Raw genomic sequence first — 20,966 nt, forward strand, 5'->3', positions numbered from 1 at the left:
GCTAAGTTCCGCAGAACTCTTATTTCTGGTCAGAATGAAGTGAGAATACGAATGCAAAAGGTCCTCATAAATTATTCCTGTGAAATTGTCTTGTCTTAGTATGAAATTTAGCAAAATAAAATTTATCATCTTGTAGCCCTTCAAAGACCTCGGTCAGCCTTTAAGATGGTTAACAAAAGAGTTCTCTCCGTTTGCCTAGATATCTTTACTCCAGGAAAATGACATCAAAGTGTCCATCAGGAAAGGATTCTCAGGGAGGAAATGACATGACTTCTAGATGAGCTAAATCAAAAGGAAATGAACTTCCATTGTAGTGAGTCCTCAAGCGCCACGCCTACGGGCTATTCTCCAAACTGCAGTCTTCAGCCACGACTGCAGCCCGCAACCCTTATATTTCTCATGAGTCAGCGGACACCATTTCTGGGAGGACCAGAGAAGCCGCTCTGGCCTCACTACATGCTTAGGTCGACGACGGTGGTAAGCCCCTCTATCCGCTGCTGGCATCCAGACTCTGTGGTCGCAACTTGGAAATATACGCGGGAAGTGGGTGGTGAAACCGCAGTGGGTTGTCCCTCTGGAGCTGCCCAATCGAAGTGCGCTATTCAGTGCGCCTTCCGCGGCTTCCGATTACCGCCTCGCCCAACGGATCTGTCTCCCGGGAGAAGCCGCCCCTTTGAGCCGTAAGGGGGCGGGGCGGGGCGGGGGCGGGGCTCCGGCTCTGCCTCCGCGTTGGTGGATTGCTCCATCTGCTTGCCACAGGGCTGAGAAAGACAAAGGCTTCAGCCAATCAGCTAATCGGCCCCCTCCCCGCTCAGGCACTGGCACCACCCCTGTCGCAGCCGTTACTGGTGGCGCGCGCGGGGACTGAAAGTAGGTGAGTTCTGGGGGGCCTCGCCCACGACTCCCCGGATGCCATCTTGGTTTTCCCGGAGGGCGGGAGGGGCGTGCCTTGGGTAAGACTGGGCGGAGGAGTCTTGGAAATTTGCTTTTCGGATTATAACCCTCATCTTCACTTGACGGCCCTCCCTGAGTTTAGGTATGAAGACACTGGGAGAGGTTGGGCTCGGAGGGAACCCTTGGGATCGAGATCAAAGATGAAGGCCCATTGGATTGGAGCCAAAGGTCATGGGCGCCAGCTGACTTCGCCATCATGAAAACGATGTTAACACTTTCTCCATGGAGGTGTCCCACTTTCCTTACTTGTCAACATTTTCCCTTTAGGGTAGCATCTTTAAAATTTAATTCCCACCCATACTAGTTTTGACTTTTCATCTTATTATTTCATCAGGAGAGCAGAGTTAATTTTACGTTTGGCTCATGAATGTATTCGGAATACCTCTAGTGGTACCAGATACACAGTAACTACTGTTGAATGAACATGATGGACCCTTGGGGAAAAGACAGTTCTAACTGGTCCAGTTCTCAAGGGGGATGTGTGAGGCAGAAATGGAATGTAATAGTTACACTATGGTGAGACCTATTAGGATAATACGAGTCCACCAACCACCGTGAAACACTTAGGATACATGGGGAATAGGGGAAAGTACCAGAACACAGAAAAGACTAAAGGCATGGCTTTGCTGAGAAAGTGACGTTTGAGCTAAAAGGATGGATAGGAGTTGGATCAGAACACTAGGGACAACGTCCTAAGGAGCTGGCTAAGGCCTGCAAATGTGAGAGACAACAGGGACAGTGTGTTCAGAGATTAGGGAGAAGTTCCATGTTGTAGAACCACAGGATTGGATGGGGTGGGGGTGGGACACACATTTCAGGAGATGAGGTTCTGATCGTTGAGGGTCTTGCTAAGGAGTTTAGATTTATTTTACCCCATGGGTGTGGAAAACCATCAAAGAATATTAAACAGGAAGAGACATTATCTGAGTGAAAGTCACTCAGTCTTGTCTGACTACAGTCCCTGGAATTCTCCAGTCTACAATACTGGAGTGTGTAGCCTTTCTCTTCTCCAAAGGATCTTCCCAACCCAGGGGTTGAACCCAGGTCTCCTGCATTGCAGGCAGATTCTTTACCAGCTGAGCCACAAAGGAACCCATTATCTGAGTGATCTTGGACAAATCTGTTAATCCATCCCTATTGCAGTTTCTTTGTCTCAGAAATAGAAAGTAAAATAAGGAATTTTCTGCGGTCCAGTAGTTAGGACTCAGTGCTTCCACTGCAGTTGCAGTTCCACATGTGGGACTCAGATCCCACATGCTGGGTGGCCTTAGCTGGGGCATGTGGGATCTAGTTCTCTGACCAGGCGTTGAACCCTGACCCCCTGCATTGGGAGCACAGAGTCTTAGCCACTGGACCTCCAGAGAAGTCTCGCAACTCAGTTTTTGTTTGTTCTTGTTTTGTTTTGTTTTTTGGCCATGCAGATTCTTAGTTCCCTCACTAGGGATGGAACCTGCACACCCCAGCAGTGGAAGTGCAGAGTCTTAACCACTGGACAACCAGGGAAAACCCTTATATTTCTGTACTTGGAACTCTGTAACATTTCTTTCTTATTCTGTGTCCTGGTCAAAGATATTTCTTAAATGCTTCAGAAGAATAACAACAGAATAATTGGCAGAAAGAGAAGCATCAGCCTCCATAGCTATCCAGGAGACTGCAGTTACCAGTCTCCTCCCTGAGACTGTGTGTGTGAGCCCCTGAAGGAAGGGATAATGTGTTTTTTTCCCAGATCATGGAAGACACCCAGGTTTTAAACTGGGAAGTTGAAGAAGAGGAGGAGGTTGAAGAGAGCCCCACTGAATCTGTGGGATATAACTTGGAGCCCCTAGGACAGCTTCATATCTTCAGTAGTTCCTATGGACCAGAAAAAGGTCAGGAGTAATTTCTTGCTAAAGTACTGGTATCGGCCTCTTATTTCTGTGGGGAGGTAATGGGATGGTTGCAAGCTTAGATATGCATCTGTGAGATCTAAAAAAAATGTCTTACTGGGGATGGAAAAGCAGGGGTGATTATCTGATTGCTCCAGGCAAGGGACCTGGACTCCATGGGGGTGATTTTACTTTGGTAGGAGAAGATGAAGGAATTCAGATAAAAATCCAGTGAGGTCTGGAAATGGAAGGTGGTGATGTTTTGCACAACAGTGTGAATGTACTTGATGTCACTGTGCTGTACATTTAAAAATTGGCTGAATGGTAAATTTATGTATGCTGTGCTGTGCTTAGTCGCTCAGTCGTGTCTGACTCTTTGTGACCCCATAGACTGTAGCCCACCAGACTCTTGTCCATGGAATTCTCCAGGCAAGAATACTGGAGTGGGTTGCCATGCCCTCCTCCAGGGGATCGTCCCAACCCAGGAATCGAACCCAGGTTTCCCACATTGCAGGCAGATTCTTTCTAGTCTGAGCCATTGGGCAAGCCCAAGAATACTGGATTGGGTAATCTATCCCTTCTCCAGGGGAGCTTCCTGGCCCAGGGATCAAACCAGCATCTCTTGCATTGCAGGCAGATTCTTTACCAGTTGAGCTACCTGGGAAGCCCAAATTTTATGTATATTTTACTGCTATAGAAACAGTCCAGTGTAGATAGAGGGAATGTTGACTATGAATAATGCATTGCATATATTCTTTATTAGCTAGCTATTCTAGGGCCTTTTATTTTTCTAATGCATGGGGGGTACCTTGAGTAAGTCGTGGGGAACTTAACAGAAATCTTAATAGCAAGTTAGGACTGTGGCTTTGGAACTCACCTACCTCTCTAATTCTTAGACTTCCCACTCTACCTCGGGAAGAACATGATAGGCCGAATGCCTGATTGCTCTGTGGCCCTGCCCTTTTCATCCATCTCCAAACAACATGCAGTGATTGAAATCTCTGCCTGGGACAAGGCGCCTGTTCTCCGGGATTGTGGGAGCCTCAATGGCACTCAAATCCTGCGGCCTCCTAAGGTTCTGGGCCCTGGGGTGAGTCATCGTTTGCGGGACCGGGAGTTGATTCTCTTTGCTGACTTGCCCTGCCAGTACCATCGCTTGGATGTCCCCCGGCCTTTTGTCTCCCGGGGCCCTCTAACTGTAGAGGAGACACCCAGGGTACAGGGAAGAACTCAAACCTCCAGGCTTCTGTTGGCTGAGGACTCAGAGGAAGAAGCAGGTAAGTCTGTGTATCAGGAGGGTGGGTGAAGAGACAGGGATGGTGAGTGTAAAACTCTCCACTTACTCCTTTCTACTCATGACAGATTCCCTTTTGCACAAGTGTGTGGTGAAAGGACCAAGGACATCTTTGGCAACAGTTGTTCCAGAGAGGTGAGTGTCAAAGGGCCAGGCATCTGAGTCTTCAAATAGATGAGGAATCAGGGACTGGAGGAGCCATCTCTGGGAGAGCTAATTACCATCAAAGTCTGGGCTGGGTGTAAAGTAATTAGCCTCCAACTAATAAAAATAAATGAAAAAAACAAAAAAAAATTCTGGGCTGGGGAACCACACATACTCCTTCACTCAACTGAATTTTTACTGAGCATCTCTCACTTGCCAACTAGAAAACTAATTGCTGGAGACAGAACAGCAAGTACTACCTTGTGTCTGCTCTAAAGGAGTTCCTACTTGAGTGGAATATCCCCTCTGGGGGGATCGATTCTATAGGTTTCTTCTCTTCTCTTCCCTTCGCAGTGATGAAGAAGGGCCTTCCCCTGCCCCAGATGGGCCCGGGCCACCTTCTGCCTTCAACTTGAACAGCGACACAGATGAGGAAGAAAGTCAGGAATCAGGAGCAGGAGATGCCTCTTCAGCTGCCAGAAGAGGTACCACTGCAGAGACAGAACAGCCTGAACCTGTCACAGCCAAAGTCCAGATTGAGAAGGATCAGTGTTCCGTGAAGGAGAGGAACAGGGACACAGAAATCAAGAGGGATGTGAGGACTGGGGTCGTTCCGATTGGAGTGATTCTGGAAAGGAGCCAGCCTTCTGGGGAGGGCAGTGACACAGATGTAAGTGATGAGAGTGGGCCTCCAAGAAGGATTGCTGGGGTCCGTCCGAAAAGGGCCTGGTCTTGTAACTTCATAGACAGTGATACCGATGGGGAGGATGAGGGGATCCCTTCTACCCCAGCAGTGGTTCCCATGAAGGAGAGGCAGACCTTCCACGAAGCTGGTACACAGAGCCCCCAGGCACCTGGTGTGGCACGTCGGCAGGAGAGCCCAGCTGATGGTGATACAGATATAGAGGAGGGGGAGGCCCCCCCGGATAGAAGCCAAGCCTCCATGGTGATTGACAGCAATACAGACGATGAGGAAGAAGTCTCGGCAGCACTGACACTGGCACGTCTAAGAGAGAGCCAGGCTGGTAAGTGGAACCGAGATCCAGATGCAGAAGAGGACAGGGTTCAACCAGTGGCCCTTCTGGAGCGAAGCCAGGCCTCTGCTGGGGGAGACAGTGACACAGATGTGGAGGAAGAGGGGCTCCCAGTGGAAAGGAGGGGAATGGCTCCCAAGGGTCACATGGACAGGGAATATTCAAAAAAGAGCCAGCATCTTCCCAGGGACAGTGATACAGAGGGGAAGGAAGATGAGAGCTCACCGGGGGTCTACCTGGAGAGAAGCCAGGCCTCTGCACAAGTGGAGGACGAGGTCCCACTGGGGCCAGCTGTTGCACTTCCGGAGAAGCGTCAGGTACAAGGCATAGTGTGGACACATCACACCGATGTGGAGGCAGAAGGGGGCCCGGCACAGCTGCCTGTGCTGCAAAGTCTAGAGGAAGCCCAGCCTCCTCTAGCTGGGGACTGTGAACCAGATGCGGAGAACACATCCTCAGCAGCGGCCGGTGTCAGAAAGAGCCAGCTTCCGGTGGAAAAAGATGCTGGGACCATGTGGGCCGCAGCCGTTCCTGAACAGGACAGAGCACTTGCCACTGGGACCCAGGGTGGGTCATCTACAGCACCAGGGGAGCAGGACCTTCTCCCGGTCTCAAGGGAAAACCTGGCAGATCTGGTGGTGGACACAGGCACTCCAGGAGAGCCCCAACCGCAGAGAGAGGGGGCCCAGCCCACCACAGGAAGGGAGAGAGAAGCACATGGGAATAGGGCCACAGACTCTGGAGAGAACCTCCACGGTAAGTGCTGGCCTTTCTTCCTCCCTGGAAGCCTGCGATAAAGAATGTTTCTAGCTTCTAGCGTATCTTAGTTCATGTGAGCTGCTGTAACAAAAGACCATAGACTGGGTAGCTTATAAACAACAGAAGTTTATTTTTCACAGTTCTAAAGGCTGGGAAGTCTAAGATCAAGACACCAGCAGATTCAGTATCTGCTGAGGCCCTGCTTTCCTCTTAGAGACAGTCGTCTTCTCAGTATGTCTTCATATGGCAAAAGGGCCCAAGGAAGCTCTCTGAAGTCTTTCTCTCATTTTTTCTAAATGACTTTATTTATTTTTGGCTGTGCTGGGTCTTCCTTGCTGTGCTGGCTTTTCTCTAGTTATGTGGAGCCGAGGCTACTCTCTAGTTGTGTACATTGACTTCTCATTGCAGTGGTTTCTCTTGTTGAGTACGGGCTCTAGAGCTCAGGCTCAGTAGTTGTGGCACACAGGCTTAGTTGCTCCAGGGCATGTGGGAGCTTCCTGGATCAGGGCTCGAACCTGTGTCTTCTGCATTGGCAGGCAGATTCTTTACCACTGAGCCACAGCTGAGCCTGCACTAATACCATTCATGCAGGCTGTGCCCTCATGACCTAGTCACCTCCCAGTCACCTCCTAATGCCCTCACACTGGAAATTAGGTTTCAACATAAGAATTTTTGGGGAGACACAGATTCAGTCTATTGCATGGGATTGGGGCTGTGGAGAGAACTGTAGAGAAAGGGAGTTAGGATCAGCTCTGGTTTTTTAATTATCCTGCATTCCTCCCCACCAGATTCTGAAGATCTGGACCTACCAGCTACCCAGTGCTTTGTAGACAGAGAGAATCAGAGCCTGGAAGGTGAGGCCATCTGTGTTGTGTGGATACTGGTACAAGCCAGGAGCTGGGAGATTTAGACTGGTGGTCCTTGAAGGATGTGAAGGCTGGCATGGGCAGTGTAGAAGCCTGGGAATGGGCCCTCAGAGTTCTGTGGAGGAGCAGTGCTCAGGCCGTGCTTTTTTGTGTAGCAGTCCCCAGCATGGAGGATGAGCCCACCCAGGCCTTCCTATTTCCTCTGCCCCAAGAGCCTGGCCCTTCCTGTCACAGCTTCCAGGCCACAGGTATGAGAAACTTTGCCTCTTCTGTGCCCCCAACTTGGCATCCTTATTTCCCTCCTCTGCACGTGTTTTTTATAGTCTTTGACATTTTTTTGCTGATGTTCTTCCATCTCATCAGAAAAGAATGCCACATTAAGTTAGACCCAGAGAGCAACTACTCTAGCAAGTAGTTTATTTTAATTTGTGTGTTTGGTTGCACGGGGTCTTAGCGGTGGCATACAGGATCTTTAGTTGCAGCATGAGAACTCTTTACTTGCGGCATGTGGGATCTAGTTCCCCGACCAGGGATCAAATCTGGTCCCCCTACATTGGGAGCTCAGAGTCTTAGCCACTGGACCACCAGTGAAATGTTATGACTCTCTTCCTTATTCCCTGCTTTCCTTTAATAACTCACTTAAATTTCTTATGCATGAATTTGTCTTAATCTTTTCTCAAGCTGTTACCTCTTCCACCTACATCTCTCTCTCTCTGACTCTGCTTCCAGGTTCCCTGGATGAGGCATGGGAGGTCTTGGCAACACAGCCATTCTGTCCGAGAGAGTCTGAGGCCTCTGAGACCCAAACTGCTGTCACCCTCCTTGACACCCCTGCATCTTGCCCCCATCCATCTAGGACAGCACAGCAAGAGCAACATCCAGAGAGCCCAGTCCACACAGAGCCACTGGGGATGGAAGGCAGAGGGATGCAGACTCTGGAGAAAGACATGGGTACCCCAAGAGAAACAGCAGAGAGGGTGATCCCTGAGGGAGGGCTACTGCAGAAGGAAACCAAGAAACTGCCCTTGGAAGGAGAGAGGGAAGATGTGACGGGAGAGGAAGAATTAATTGGGGCAATACAGGACAGAGAACAAAATCAGGTGTTAGCTAGAGATACTCAGAGCCAAGAATCTGACAAAAAAGTGAAAAGCGCAAGTACTGGAAGGGGAATGGAGACTGTGAAGGTAGAGATCGAGACACCCAAGGAAACACAGGAGAGAGAGAGAGAAAAGCAGACCCTTGCAGGGGAAATATTTGAGAGTGAAGCAGGGAAACTGGTAACAGAGAGAGGGAGTGAGGCAGGTGGGTTAGAAGTCAAGGGACCCCAAGAGTTACTGGACAGAGGCCCACAGAGGGGGGAGACAGAGGTGGGGGGCCAGGACCAGAAAGGCCAAGCCTCTGGTCCACCACCAGAGCCTGGAGCAGGGGCAGGAGACCTTCAGGGACTTGCCTCAGACCTAGTAGCTTCTGGGAGCCAGGCAGGTGGAGGAAGGGGAGCCCCGGGGAGCCCCAGGAGGCAGCAGAGAGGTAAGTGAAGGTAGAAGGGAGCCCAAAGTGGTCCACATCTCCATGATAATTGACTGCCAGGTGACTGACTGACTGCTTAGACTTCAGCTGCTTGTCTTTCCCTCTGTCCAGGTGACTTGAATTGCGAGATGCCACCTGCTGAGAAGGCTTCCAGGGTGAGAACTGTCTCTACCCCCACCCCACTCCACAGGTCATCTCTACCTCTTCTGCATGGCCCCTTCCCCTGACCTTGCTTTCATCTACTCCTTTCCTTTCCTTTTCTTCTTTCTTTTCTTCCATTTTCACTGCTCCTTAGTTAGCTTTTGTCTGTTTACCTTGACACCTGTTGTTTTCCATATCTATTTCCCAAGTTCTGTCTTCCTCTACCCGTCTCAGAATGTTCCTTTTTTCATGTCCCTTCCCTCCCTGCTTTCTCCCAACCATCCTCTTTATTACTGTTGTCCATATATGGCCTTTTGGGGCGAGGTCTTTGGAAAAGAGGAAATTCCAGTTCTAATGGAACTAATAAAATTCTAGTTCTAATTCCAGTCTAATGGAACAGACAGAAAGAGAAGTGCCATGAGCACACTGTCTAAACAAGTATTGAGAACAGTATCCAAGTCCTTTCCCCCTTCTCTCTGCCTCTTCCTCACTGGCTTCTTTCTCCCCAGGGTGATCAGGAATCCCTAGAAGCTTGTCTGCCTCCTGCAGCGCCTGAAGCCTCAGCCCCACTCCCAAACTCCCTCATCTCTCAGATCCAGAAACATCCCGCACCTCAGTCCCTCCTTTCTCCCTCTCCAGCTCCTTCAGAACTGCCCATTCCCAGGACCAGACAAAATAAGAGTCAGGAAGCTCCAGAGACTCCCTTCTCCTCAGAGCTGAACCCTGTCCACCCAGAACCCAAAGTCAGGCCCCAGGGGTCCTCTCCAGTTTCTTCTCTACCCCTTGAGCCTCACCCTACCACCCCCACAGGCCAGCCTATTGCCCTTGAACCCACCTCTGGGGTCTCTCAGAGCAGGACACATAGTTCCTTTGATGTAACTGCCTCATCAGTTGTCCCCACAGCCCTTGCACTGCAGCCATCCACCTCCACAGACCAGCCTGTCACCCCTAAGCCCACACTGCGGGCCCCTCGGGGCAGGGCACATAGGTCTTCTGTCAAAACCCCTGAACCCAGTGTCCCCACAGACCAGCCTGTTGCCCCTGAACTCACAGCTAAGGCCACTCGGGGCAGGGCACAGAGGTCTTCTGTCAAGACTCCCAAACCAGATAACCCCACAACACCCCAGCCCCAGCCTTCCACTTCCACAGACCACCCTGTCACCCCCAAACCCACATCTCGGGCCCCTCGGGGCAGGACACCTAGGTCTTCTGCCAAGACTCCTGAACCAGTTGTCCCCACAGCCTCTGAACTCCAGCCTGCTGCCCCTAAAGACCAACCTGTTGCTCCTGAGCTCACATCTAGAGTCACTCGGGGCAAGACACAGAGGTCTTCTATCAAGACTTCCAAACTAGATACATCCACAACCCCTGAGGCCCAGCCTTCCACTTCCACAGACCAGCCTGTCACCCCCAAACCCACATCTCGGGCCCCTCGGGGCAGGACACCTAAGTCTTCTGCCAAGATTCCTGAACCAGTTGTTTCCACAGCCTCTGAGCTCCAGCCTTCTGCCCTCACAGACCAGCCTGTCACTCCTGAGCTCACATCTAGGGCTACTCGGGGCAGGACACAGAGGTCCTCTGTCAAAACCCCTGATCCAGTTACCACCACAACACCTGAGCTCCAGCCTTCCACCTCCACAGACCAGCTTATTACTCCCAAACCTACATCTCGGGCCCCTCGAGGCAGGACACGTAAGTCGTCTGCCAAGACTCCCGAACCAGTTGTTCTCACAGCCTCTGAGCTCCAGCCTTCTGCCCCTGCAGACCACCCTGTTGGTCCTTGGGCCACTCAGTGTAGAAGACATAGGTCTTCTGTCAAGACCCCGGAACCAGTTGTCCCCACAGTCCCTGAGCCTCATTCTTCCACTTCTAAAGACCAGTCTGTCACTCCTGAACCCACATCTCAGGCCACTCAGAGCCAAACACATAGGTCCTCTGTCAAGACATCCCAGCCAACTGAACCCACAGCCCCTGACCTCAAACCTTCCTCCCCCACAGACGAGCCTGTCACTCCCAAGGTCAGAGCTCAGGGTGGTCCAAGCAGGACACGAAGGTCTTCTACAGCAAGTGCTGTGCTGGTTCCTACTACCCCTGAATTCCAGTCTCCAGTCCCCTCAGAACAGCCTCTTCCCCCTGGCCGCATCCCTGAAGTCAACTGCAGCAGGAGGCCGAGGGCCACTAGGAAACAAGGGTCTCCCACAGCTCTTGTTCATGAGCCCTGCACCACACCCCCTGAACCTAACTCCCGCTCCCCAAGGAACCAAAGACGAGGGGCAGTGAAAGCAGCCAAGCCCCTTAGCATCATTCCTGAGCCTGCCTTTGCCCAGCTTCCCGAGGCACCGCCTCACACTCCCCAGATGCCAGAGGAGGAGGCAGCAGATGGATCAGGCTTCACCCCAGAGCCCCAGCCTAAGGCCTCTCAAAACCGCAAGAGGCCTTCAGCTACTGAACATTCACCTCCACTTCAAAAACGGCTCCAGAGAGGGAAAGTCTCTCAGAAGGCAACATCCCTTAAGGAAGAAGAAGAAAATCCAGCAGCGAGGCCAAGGAAGGAAGAGGTGAGGAGAAGGCTTGGGGCCACGAAGTTAGGAAGGGGCCTGGGGGCTCAGAAACTTCCACCAAGTTCTCTCTCAATCCCCCAGGGTGTAGTGATTCCAGTTCCAGGCAAGAGAAAGAGAGAGCAGACAGAGGAGGAGTCCCAGGGAAGACCGAGCCGCAGCCTGCGACGGACCAAACCTATCCAGGAGTCCACAGCCCCCAAAGTAGGAGAGAAGGGCCATGGGGCCTCATGGGAGATGGAGATGTGGGAGGACGGATGGAGACCCAGGGGATTTGGGGCAGGGGTGGTTGCTGTGCCCAGCTCAGGCTAAACCCCTTCACAGGTGCTCTTCACGGGCGTGGTGGATGCTCGCGGAGAGAGGACGGTGCTGGCCCTGGGGGGCAGCCTGGCTAGCTCGGTGGCTGAGGCTTCTCATCTGGTGACTGATCGGATCCGCCGGACGGTCAAGTTCCTGTGTGCCCTGGGCCGGGGCATCCCCATCCTCTCCCTGGCCTGGCTGCACGAGGTGAGAAGCCAGGAGATGGTGACAGACCCGCAGACAGTGACAGGAGAAGGCTGCTCAGGTGGGGTCTAAGAAGTGGTGGGAGGAGCGGGATACAGGAAGATGAGGTTAGTGAAGCAGAAGGCTTCATTCCGTGAGCTCCCTACTGTAAACTAGACCGAAGAGCTGGGTGAAGGACTGGGCTGAGCGTGGTGCTGACTGTTATGTCCTTAGTCCCGCAAGGCAGGCTGCTTCTTGCCCCCGGACGAATATTTGGTGACTGATCCTGAGCAGGAGAAGAACTTCGGCTTCAGCCTTCGGGAGGCCCTGAGCCGAGCTCAGGAGCGAAGGCTCCTGGAGGTGAGGCTGTCTTCTGACCCATGGTTCAGCCATTTCCCAGCCGTCCACAGCCTCTCAGTGCATCTCCTGTCTCCACTGTTTCTCCCTCCTAGGGCTATGAGATTCACGTGACCCCCGGAGTCCAGCCACCACCACCTCAGATGGGAGAAATCATCACCTGCTGTGGAGGCGCCATCCTACCCAGCATGCCCCGGTCCTACAAGGTAGGGGTGGTGTGCTGAGGGTCTGGAGAGGTGGCCGGGATGGGTTCAGGTGAGAGGAGATGGAGGTACAGCTGGCAGCACGGAGCAGTGGGAGGCTGGGGGAAGTCCTGTGGTACAGAAACGGGTGGAGAAGAGGGAAGAGGTCTGCTGATACCAAATGGACTTATTTTTTTTTATATTCACAGTCTTTTCAAATGTACACAAAGGGAACAATGCAGCAAACCTCCGTACACCACTCACTCAGATTCAGCAGACTCATTTAGATGTTGCTGCATTTGCTCGGTCGCTCCCTTTTTTCTTTTTCTTTCATTTTGTTCACTGAGGTTGTTAAGGGAATCTGTAAACATCATTATTATTTTTTCCTACATACTTAAAATACACATTTGTAAGAAATATGCACATTTTTGGTACAATCACATGTCGCTATTGGTCAATAACAAAATCGACAGTTGTTTCCTGTCCCTTTGTCATGGTCCATTAATCAGATTTCTCCAGTCATCTGAAAGTGTCTTTTTGCAGTTCGAATAAGGATTCAAGCAAAGTCCATGTATTGCCACAATTGCTGTTATCTCTTAATTCACTTTTAGTCTAGAGCATCCACCCCAACCCACCCAGCCTTTTTTCTGCCACCGACTTCCGGCAGAAACTAGGTCAGTTTTCCTTTAGAATGTCCCACGGTCTGGATTTTCCTGTTTGCTCTCTTGTTATATCATTTACCTTGTTTATCTATCTTCTGTATTTCCTGTAAATCATAGTTCATTTTAAAAGCTGAACAAATTCAGGTTCAACTTTCTGGCAAGAGTTCTGCATAGACAGTGTGTGCCATGTGACTTCTTGTCAGGAGATATTGTTTTAGTGATGCTCAGAGTGATCAATGGGTCCTGAACCTATTTCTTGGATTCTTTTTCACCCCTGACTTTCTCTTTTCGCTCTTTGTCTTTCTGCAGCCTCAGAGGGTCGTGATCACATGTTCCCAGGACTTCCCTCGATGTGCCATTCCATATCGGGTTGGGCTGCCCATCCTCTCACCCGAGTTCCTGCTGACGGGAGTACTCAAGCAGGAAGTCAAGCCAGAGGCCTTTGCCTTCTCCACTGTGGAAATGTCATCCCCCTGAAAACCCCACCCTGGTACACTTTTCCCTCCCAGACCAATACAGAAAATGTTAGAAATATTCAGAAGAAAGAACTTAGGGCTTTAGAAAAGATTGGGGTGTCTGATTTGATTTGTCTTGGAACATGGGTGGGGCCAAAACAGGCCTTTTGGTAAACAAAGATAGGGAGATTGGGAGCCATGGATTTTCTTAAATGGTCATTTAATGTTGGCCAATCCCAGGCTCAGATATCTTAAGTTGCTGCTCATATTTAGCTGGACTGATGTACCTATTGCTTTGCGGCACACACAGTGTCCTGCCTCCTGTTTGGAAGCCATTTATTTCTCCTCGTCTTTTCTTTCTGGGATTCTTACTCATCCTTCACAAGATAGTGAAAACAATTTTAGCATCAGGAACTTGAAAAGATGCTTGGAGTGAGTAAGTTTGAGGGTGGAGTTATGGAACGTTCCTAAAATATTTTCCTTTCTCCTTACCCCATTTTGTTAGAAGCATCCTTTAGCTTTGACGTTGAGCTAATCTCTGCAATTTTTTTTTTTTTGGCTTGCTTTTCTAGTATTTATAAATTTAGAGCCTAGACTTAATGTCTGTGATAAATAAATATTCACTCTGTGCCTTATGGTGTAGTGCAGTTTTATTTTGTAAATCTTAAAAAAAGTTGGTTGATTATAAGGATTTGGGGAAATTAGAACCCATATACATTGCTCATGGGAATGTAAAATGATTCATCCACTGTTGTAAGCAGTTTGACAGTTTCTCAAAAGTTAAATATAGAATTACCATATGATCCAGCAATTCTCCTCATAGATATACAGCTAAAAGAATTAAAACAGATGTTCAAATACTTCTGCACAAATGTTCATATCAACACTTTAGCAAGAGCCAAAAGATGAAAGCAAAAATGTTCATCAGCAGATGAATGGATAAACAAATTGTGGCATATCCATACAATGGAGTATTATATTCAGTCATAAAAGGGGATGAGGTACTAATTTTGCTACAGTATTTTGAGGATGAACCTCAAAAGCATTATGCTAAGTGAAAGAAGTCAGACACAAAAAGTCACATTGTATGATTCCACCTATTGGAAATACGCAAAATGGGTAAGTTCATAGAGACAATAGGCAGTGCTTGTCAAGGGCTGGCAGGGAGAGAAGATGGGGAGTAATTGCTTAACAGGTTCAGGGTTTTATTTTGGGGTGAAGAGAAAATGCTTTGGAACTAGATAGAGGTGGTGGTTGCCTAGATTATGAATGTACTAAATGCCACTGGACTGTTCTCTTTAAGATGGTTAAATTTTATGTTATGTGAATTTTACTTCAATTAAAAAAAATACTGATTGGTTTTGTGCACTTTTCCGCAGGTTAAGTTATACTTAAGTTTGGGAAACTTTGGTGTAGTAGAAACAGCACTAGCTTTGCCAAACACTGTGCTAGCTTTTAAACATACTCAATCTTGCAACTTCCCTGGTGGTCCAGTGGTTAAGACCCGGTGTTCGCAATGCAGGGGGCATGGGTTCGATCCCTGGTCAGGGAACTAAGATCCCACATGCTGCTGGTCAAATAAAAACTAAATTTAAAAAATTAAACATATGCAACCTCACAATATATAAAAGCACAGCCATTGTGGGTGTGGCCCACAGTAGGGGGTAGATAAATATTAGTCCCCTTGCCCTACCCAAAGGCTTGTACTGTCTGACACTGTTTGAGTCCTTGAGGTTCTGGATTTCTTACAGCATCTGCTGCCACTATAGCCCCACTTACCACTCATGTGCACATCTGCTTATGACTGGTAACATTTAAGTGCCCCAGTTCAAATTTCTAGAGAAGAGATTGTTTCTTACACTGCCAATGAATCCTACAGCTCATACATTGTACATCGTATAATGTCAGTCCATCAGGATCTTAACAGAAAACGACGGCACAGTCAAATTAGGATAATTTGGAGAGAATTTAATGAAGTGAACTTTAGGAGGCAGAGTGTAGAGCAATCACAAAGAATATTGCAGTATCCCAGTACCCACAGCTCTGTTTTGATCACTTGTGAACCCAAAAGGTTTGCAAGGACAGAACAGTCATATAGAGAGGCTTCCCTCTAATGCTGTGATGTTCTTTGATGAAGTACATTCAGGACAGCTTCCTGAGGCAGAAAGCAGGACGGAGAGTGAATCAGGAGGGAAATGTGCTGTCTGGTAGCACAGTTCACAATAGCTTTGATTTAGAGGAGAATGGGAGTACTGAGTCTCTGAGAGGGGGAAGGAATGTAGAGCCTGTGGCATGCTGTTTGGCAATTTTGTCATCCCTGAGCCCACAGGACTAGCAGTTCCTTAGGAAATTTTCTTTATCTCTTTAGGCCTATGTTTCCTCTATCATCTGAAAGAATTAGTTTAATTACTGCTAAGGTCCTTACTAGCTTATGACTAGGTCCCTAGCTACATGATATTCAGTGGAGAAAAACCTTGCTTTTACTTTTATTTTTAGATGTGAATGTTCGTCAGTAGGTATCACAAATAGATTTGTAGGAAAACACTTTGGACAAAAGATCTTAGTGCTTTCTGACTAGTAAGTGGAGTTAAACTAATGACGTTGCAGACTAAAGTCATTGGTAGTTAATTATCACAAGTTTGAATAAAATAAACCTGCTACAAAATTTACAACTATAACAAAGTTTTCTATCACAAATATTTTAACATTGTTACACTCATGGTTACAAAACAGTCACCTTTGGCATTATTAGAACCTGTCTTTCAGTGTTACAGACAAGTTCTCTGCCCTTGGCAAGTGGAAAGGCAACTTTATAATACATTACAAAATAAGCATTAATTTGTGGTAAAATAGTCACTCTTTTTTCACCTAACAAGCTGCAATGGGTGATTCAGAGCTTTGGGTTCTCAGCCTAGGTCAACAGTCTTCCGTTCTCTCACCGCTCATTACTAAAGTGTTAACTGAGGCTTTGTAACCTCTGACTCTGGCTGTGTTCAAGTCAAAGCTGTTAAAGGAAAGGGGGTTGGTTCATAATGCTGTTTCTGCAAGAACCCTGCAAGAGAGTAGTCTTCATTTTAGATGCGAAAACTAACCCGGCTGCGATTCAACCCACGTGAATGACTGCACAACCTCTGCCCTTTTCATCCCTCACTCGGGATTCTAACATTCCCTTCTGTGACGTGGAGATCGCGCGCTGGGGAAAGGAACCCAGGGGACCTGCTCGGCTGCTGGGTGTGAGCAAGCGGCGCGCACCGGCCGGAAACCCGGCGCAGGCGCGCGGGAGCCCCGCCCGCCCTGGGCAGGGTCCCAGGCGGGAGGCGGGGCCGGGGCGGAGCCTGCGGCCGCGGGAATCCCAAACCCGCCCCTTTCCCCACCCCTCCACTTCTCGCCATGGCCCCTGCACTGCTCCTGGTCCCTGCTGCCCTCGCCTCTTTCATCCTGGCCTTTGGCACTGGAGTGGAGTTCGTACGCTTTACCTCCCTTCGGCCACTTCTTGGAAGAATCTCGGAGTCTGGCGGTCCAGGTGAGCGGGAGGGACGGAGGATGAGCTCTAGGGTAGGGAGGTGGAGCCGGAGCAGAGGGAGCGTGGGGCGGGGCTTGGAGACAAATGACAGGGGAAGTCCTGGAGAGGGAACTAGAGCCTTGAAAGCCGCCGAGACGCGGGCCGAGGAGACCGGAGGGCTAAATTAGGAGCTCTGGGATTAGCGGTTTGGAGAGGCGGGAGAGTGAGGACTAAGGGGAGGGAGAGGGCAATGAACAGAGTATTCTCAGGAAAGTGCTTCGTAGAGAGGACTACGGAGGGTGTGACAAAGAGGGAGCATTTGGAGAACCGATACAAGAAGGGCACTCCAGCCATGCCTTTCGTGACTGCCCAACAGGAATGTTCTTCCCCAGCTCTGAAAGAAGCATGGGGAAAAGGGGAGAAACAGGGAATAGTAAAGTGAGGCAAAGCCTAGAGAGGAAGCAATAAGGCTCTTGAAAGCATTAAGGGACATGGCCTGGGGTGCCCCAAAGGAGATGAAGGTAGAGTGTTTCCCATAGTCTTCTTGATCTTTTGTACCTTTTTCCAACTCCCACTAGATGCCCGCCAGGGATGGCTGGCTGCCCTGCAGGACCAAAGCATCCTTGTCCCGCTGGTTTGGGATCTGGGACTCCTGCTACTGTTTGTGGGGCAGCACAGCCTCATGGCAACTGAGACTGTGAAGGCATGGATGTCCCGGTACTTCGGGGTCCTTCAGAGGTCACTGTACGTGGCATGCACTGCCCTGGCCTTACAGGTATGAAGCCCTGGCAGCTGAGTCCTCAAGGGAAAAGGTCTTAGGCTTCGGATAAAGTGTGGGTTCAGGAGGAGAACTGAGGGTGTTCAGGACTAATAATCTCAGCTACCGTTCCTCCACAGCACACATTCTCCTTTTTATCGAGAAGTATGTACTGTTTGTCATCCCCTGAGCATGATGTGTGCATTCTCACCTTTGCAGATTTGTTCATGGTGTCCCGCTTGAGAGTGCCTTGTTAACACCTCTTCAGTCTTACCCTTTCTTCAGAAGCACTTCCCTAGATCTCAAGAGATGGAGAAGGGAATGGCACACCACTCCAGTACACTTGCCTGGAAAAATCCCATGGACGGAGGAGCCTGGTAGGCTGCGATCCATGGGGTCACTGAGAGTCGGACACAACTGAGCGACTTCACTTTCACTTTTTACTTTCATGCACTGGAGAAGGAAATGTCAACCCACTCCAGTGTTCTTGCCTGGAGAATCCCAGGGACGGGGGAGCCTGGTGGACTGCCGTCTATGGAGTCGCACAGGTCGGACATGACTGAAGTGACTTAGCAGCAGCAGATCTCAAGAGAAAGGGTCCCAGTTAGTACTCACCTATCTTCTCAGTGGGTGCTTGGTATAGGCTATTTTGTGTGCCTATCTGGTCACTCTCATCCATTCTCTAAGTCCTCAGAGTGGAGACAAGTCATTCTTACATCCGTAGGACCCCACCCAGCACCCTCTACATGGTGAACATGCTCATGATAGAGGTGGAGAGAACAGTTGGCCAGCCTGGGGTGGGGGCAGCCCCTGGGTCTAGGACTGTCAAGAGTGGGCTGTGGGGAAACACAGTCCCTTATCCTTCCTCAGCTGGTGATGCGGTACTGGGAGCCCGTGCCCAGGGGTCCTGTGTTGTGGGAGGCTCGGGCTGAGCCATGGGCCACTTGGGTGCCCCTCCTCTGCTTTGTCCTCCACGTCATTTCCTGGCTCCTCATCTTCAGCATCCTTCTCGTCTTCGACTACGCAGAGCTCATGGGCCTGAAACAGGTGAGGCTCTCAGATCCCTACCCAAGACATCTGATCCTTTCTAGAATACCTCTTTCCCCTCCAAGGATGTCCCTCTGCCTTCCATTGTCTTCCACCTGCCTCTTGTTTTTGAGCCCCTCACCTCCTTTTCTTATAAGATACTCTCCCCCCAGCCCTCCCTCGAAGGCTAAGAATCATGGGCTTCTTGGGTCTGGGAAGGTTCATGGGCCAGAAAGGAGGGTCAGGGACCCCCAGTCTCAGAAGGGTGGTTCCTGAGCCTGTTATAGAAGGAGGGTGCCCAGAAGGGAAGGAAAGAGGCAGCTAAGTTGCAACAAGGGCTTGTCTACATTTCTACATTTCTAAGCCGTTCTCCCTCTGCTAGGTGTACTACCATGTGTTGGGGCTGGGTGAGCCTCTGGCCCTGAAGTCGCCCCGGGCCCTGAGACTCTTCTCCCACTTGCGCCACCCAGTGTGCGTGGAGCTGCTGACAGTGCTATGGGTGGTACCCACCCTGGGCACTGACCGCCTGCTCCTTGCTCTCCTCCTCACCCTCTACCTGGGCCTGGCTCACGGACTGGACCAGCAAGATCTCCGCTACCTCCGGGCCCAGCTACAGAGAAAACTCCACCTGCTTTCCCGGCCCCAGGATGGGGAGGCCGAGTGAGGGGTTAACCCTGGTTGCAACCCCTGTACTTCCTCTCCCCCTCCTATCCCAAGTTCCCTTAACATCCAGGCCTTGGCTGCTTCAGACCAGAGGCCCAAATCCATGGACTGAAGGAGGCCCCTTGCTTGAGCCTCCACTCCTTGGTTCCAGCTCCATACTGAGTTTCAGCCATTGGATTTCAAGGGCCACTTCTCACCACCAGGAAGAAGGAGTGGCGGGGAACTTATCTGTCTCCTCTCAGTTCAGGGCATGACCCTCCATTAACAATCTCCTCACCAAGAGAAAGGTCTGGCTTGACCACTCCCTTGGCCTTGTTACTACCCTCTGCGCCTCAGGGATCCTTTTCTCCACGTCTAGCTCCCTCCCAGGAGCTGGACCAAGGCCCACTGTCTGGGATTTCCAGCTCCCTAGGCCCCGCCCCTGGGCTCCATCCTCCTGAAAAAGTTGAGGGGATTCTCCCACTCTTAGCTAAGGTGACTAAGGGCTCCCTGCTCTCCCAAGGAACTCGCGCTACAGGAAAATAAAATTCAGCCTGGTTTTTCTACGTGTAGAATGCAGTCTGTCAGTGTCTCTCAAAGCTGCAGGGTTGGCTCTGGGAAAGACAGACGAGTTACACTGGAGTCTGGGCATCGGCCGCGCCCTCTGGTGACCGCTGGGCGGCGGCCACTCCCCGCGGACCCAGCCCTCCACCCCTTTCCCGGAGCACCCGGTCCCCCTTCCACCAAATCTCCCAATTTCTTCGCTGCACACCCGGGTGGGGCACGGGCTGAAACGGAAGACTGGGGCAACGGCTCGGGTAAGGGAGCGAGCTTCCGAAACCGTTGTCTTCCCAGCCCAGCTCCTGCCGCCGCCCCCTCCCCACGGGCCCCGCACGCGCCCCCACGGTAACAAAGGCTGGCCTGGGAAGGCAAAAGCGTGGGGAGGAGCGGCAGGAGATGGGAAGGGCGGGCCCGGCTCCGAGCAGCTGCCGCTTCCTCCCCAAGTCCCTCGAGGGGTCTGAGTCACGGGCCGCCGCCCCGGGTTGGCGAGCTGGGGGTGGGGGTCTGGACACCTGGGTTGTCCAGGGTTACCGGGCGGGAGCCGCGTGAGAGGCCCTGGGGAAGGACCGCGGAGGGCCGGGGATCGCGGCGGGAAAAGAGGAGTCCCGGGGCCGAGGCCCCACGCTGGGGATCGGGGCAACGAGGCTCCGCCCCCGCGTCCGGCTCCGCCCCGCGCCCCCTTCCCTCTCCCCATTGTCCTCAGACAAAGCGGCGGCCGCCCCCCGCCCGGCCCCCCTCTCAGTCTCCCTCCCTCCCCTTCTCCTCCCTTCCCCCCTCCCGCACCCCCCCGCATCCCCCCACCCCCACCCCCCGGCTCCGGATCTCCCTCGATCCCTCTCTCCTCCTCTTCCTCTCTCCTCCTCTCCGGACGTCAGGCTCCTTCGCACCCCCTCCCCCGGGAGCCCCGCGGCGTGTGAGTTGACCCAGGGGCTTCAGACTTGGGGAGGGGGTGTCCCCTCCCTCCCGTCCCGGGCGCGGACCTCGGGCTGTCTCTCCTCTCTTTGTGCCGAGATTGCCCGTCAGTGCGGTCATAGCCGGGTGGGGACGGCTGGCGAGGTCCGGGTTCCATGAGCGCCAAGACCCCGGCGCGAGACTGGCCGGCTCCGGAGAGAAACGGTGTGGAGCCGGTGCTCCGTACGCCTGGGGAGCTCGCTCGCCCGGGACCCCGGGGCATCGCCGGTGGGGGAGGCCGGCGGC

The 20,966-nt window shown here is 51.4% G+C and overlaps 2 protein-coding genes and 1 long non-coding RNA gene across 11 annotated transcripts; 2 read left to right on the top strand and 1 right to left on the bottom strand.

The window, feature by feature from the left end:
• Positions 1 to 736: 736 nt before the first annotated feature.
• MDC1 (mediator of DNA damage checkpoint 1) lies at positions 737 to 14,638 on the top strand. 9 transcript variants are annotated; one of them, XM_065913085.1, is made up of 16 exons: positions 1,062 to 1,182; positions 2,681 to 2,822; positions 3,716 to 4,096; positions 4,182 to 4,248; positions 4,612 to 4,742; positions 5,049 to 6,047; positions 6,839 to 6,904; positions 7,072 to 7,164; positions 7,646 to 8,443; positions 8,555 to 8,598; positions 9,094 to 11,142; positions 11,227 to 11,346; positions 11,467 to 11,649; positions 11,860 to 11,985; positions 12,078 to 12,188; positions 13,136 to 14,638. In XM_065913085.1, the coding sequence occupies exons 1-16, from the start codon at positions 1,177 to 1,179 to the stop codon at positions 13,301 to 13,303; spliced, it is 5,484 nt and encodes a 1,827-aa protein (XP_065769157.1). In that variant the 5' UTR covers positions 1,062 to 1,176; the 3' UTR covers positions 13,304 to 14,638. The 9 variants fall into 9 exon arrangements, with proteins under 9 accessions (XP_065769153.1, XP_065769155.1, XP_065769154.1 ...); XM_065913081.1 differs by lacking the exon at positions 1,062 to 1,182 and adding an exon at positions 737 to 874 and having other exon boundaries at positions 4,612 to 6,047; XM_065913083.1 differs by lacking the exon at positions 1,062 to 1,182 and adding an exon at positions 763 to 870 and having other exon boundaries at positions 4,612 to 6,047.
• A 109-nt stretch (positions 14,639 to 14,747) lies between these two features.
• On the bottom strand, positions 14,748 to 20,883 carry LOC136151719 (uncharacterized). Its single transcript, XR_010660080.1, has 3 exons — positions 20,750 to 20,883; positions 18,156 to 18,578; positions 14,748 to 15,436 (listed from the first exon to the last, which is right to left on the bottom strand). It is a non-coding gene; the product is annotated as an uncharacterized lncRNA (long non-coding RNA).
• Positions 16,644 to 19,774, top strand: NRM (nurim). Its single transcript, XM_065913090.1, has 4 exons — positions 16,644 to 16,804; positions 17,362 to 17,558; positions 18,411 to 18,587; positions 18,949 to 19,774. Exons 1-4 carry the CDS (start codon positions 16,672 to 16,674, stop codon positions 19,228 to 19,230), a joined length of 789 nt encoding a protein of 262 aa, XP_065769162.1. The 5' UTR covers positions 16,644 to 16,671; the 3' UTR covers positions 19,231 to 19,774.
• Positions 20,884 to 20,966: the final 83 nt, after the last annotated feature.

Source organism: Muntiacus reevesi, chromosome 20, assembly GCF_963930625.1.
Source record: "Muntiacus reevesi chromosome 20, mMunRee1.1, whole genome shotgun sequence".
Classification (NCBI taxonomy): domain Eukaryota; kingdom Metazoa; phylum Chordata; class Mammalia; order Artiodactyla; family Cervidae; genus Muntiacus; species Muntiacus reevesi.

What these genes read in the sequence shown, in the direction of transcription:
- MDC1 (XM_065913079.1), top strand. An exon ending in CTGCTGAGAAGGCTTCCAGG is followed by an intron (nt 8,599 to 9,093) that starts GTGAGAACTGTC and finishes CTTTCTCCCCAG; the next exon opens with GGTGATCAGGAATCCCTAGA. An exon ending in AGGAGCGAAGGCTCCTGGAG is followed by an intron (nt 11,986 to 12,077) that starts GTGAGGCTGTCT and finishes TCTCCCTCCTAG; the next exon opens with GGCTATGAGATTCACGTGAC.
- NRM (XM_065913090.1), top strand. Translation starts at nt 16,672, where the DNA reads ATGGCCCCTGCACTGCTCCTGGTCCCTGCTGCCCTCGCCTCTTTCATC. An exon ending in CTCGGAGTCTGGCGGTCCAG is followed by an intron (nt 16,805 to 17,361) that starts GTGAGCGGGAGG and finishes AACTCCCACTAG; the next exon opens with ATGCCCGCCAGGGATGGCTG. An exon ending in GCACTGCCCTGGCCTTACAG is followed by an intron (nt 17,559 to 18,410) that starts GTATGAAGCCCT and finishes ATCCTTCCTCAG; the next exon opens with CTGGTGATGCGGTACTGGGA.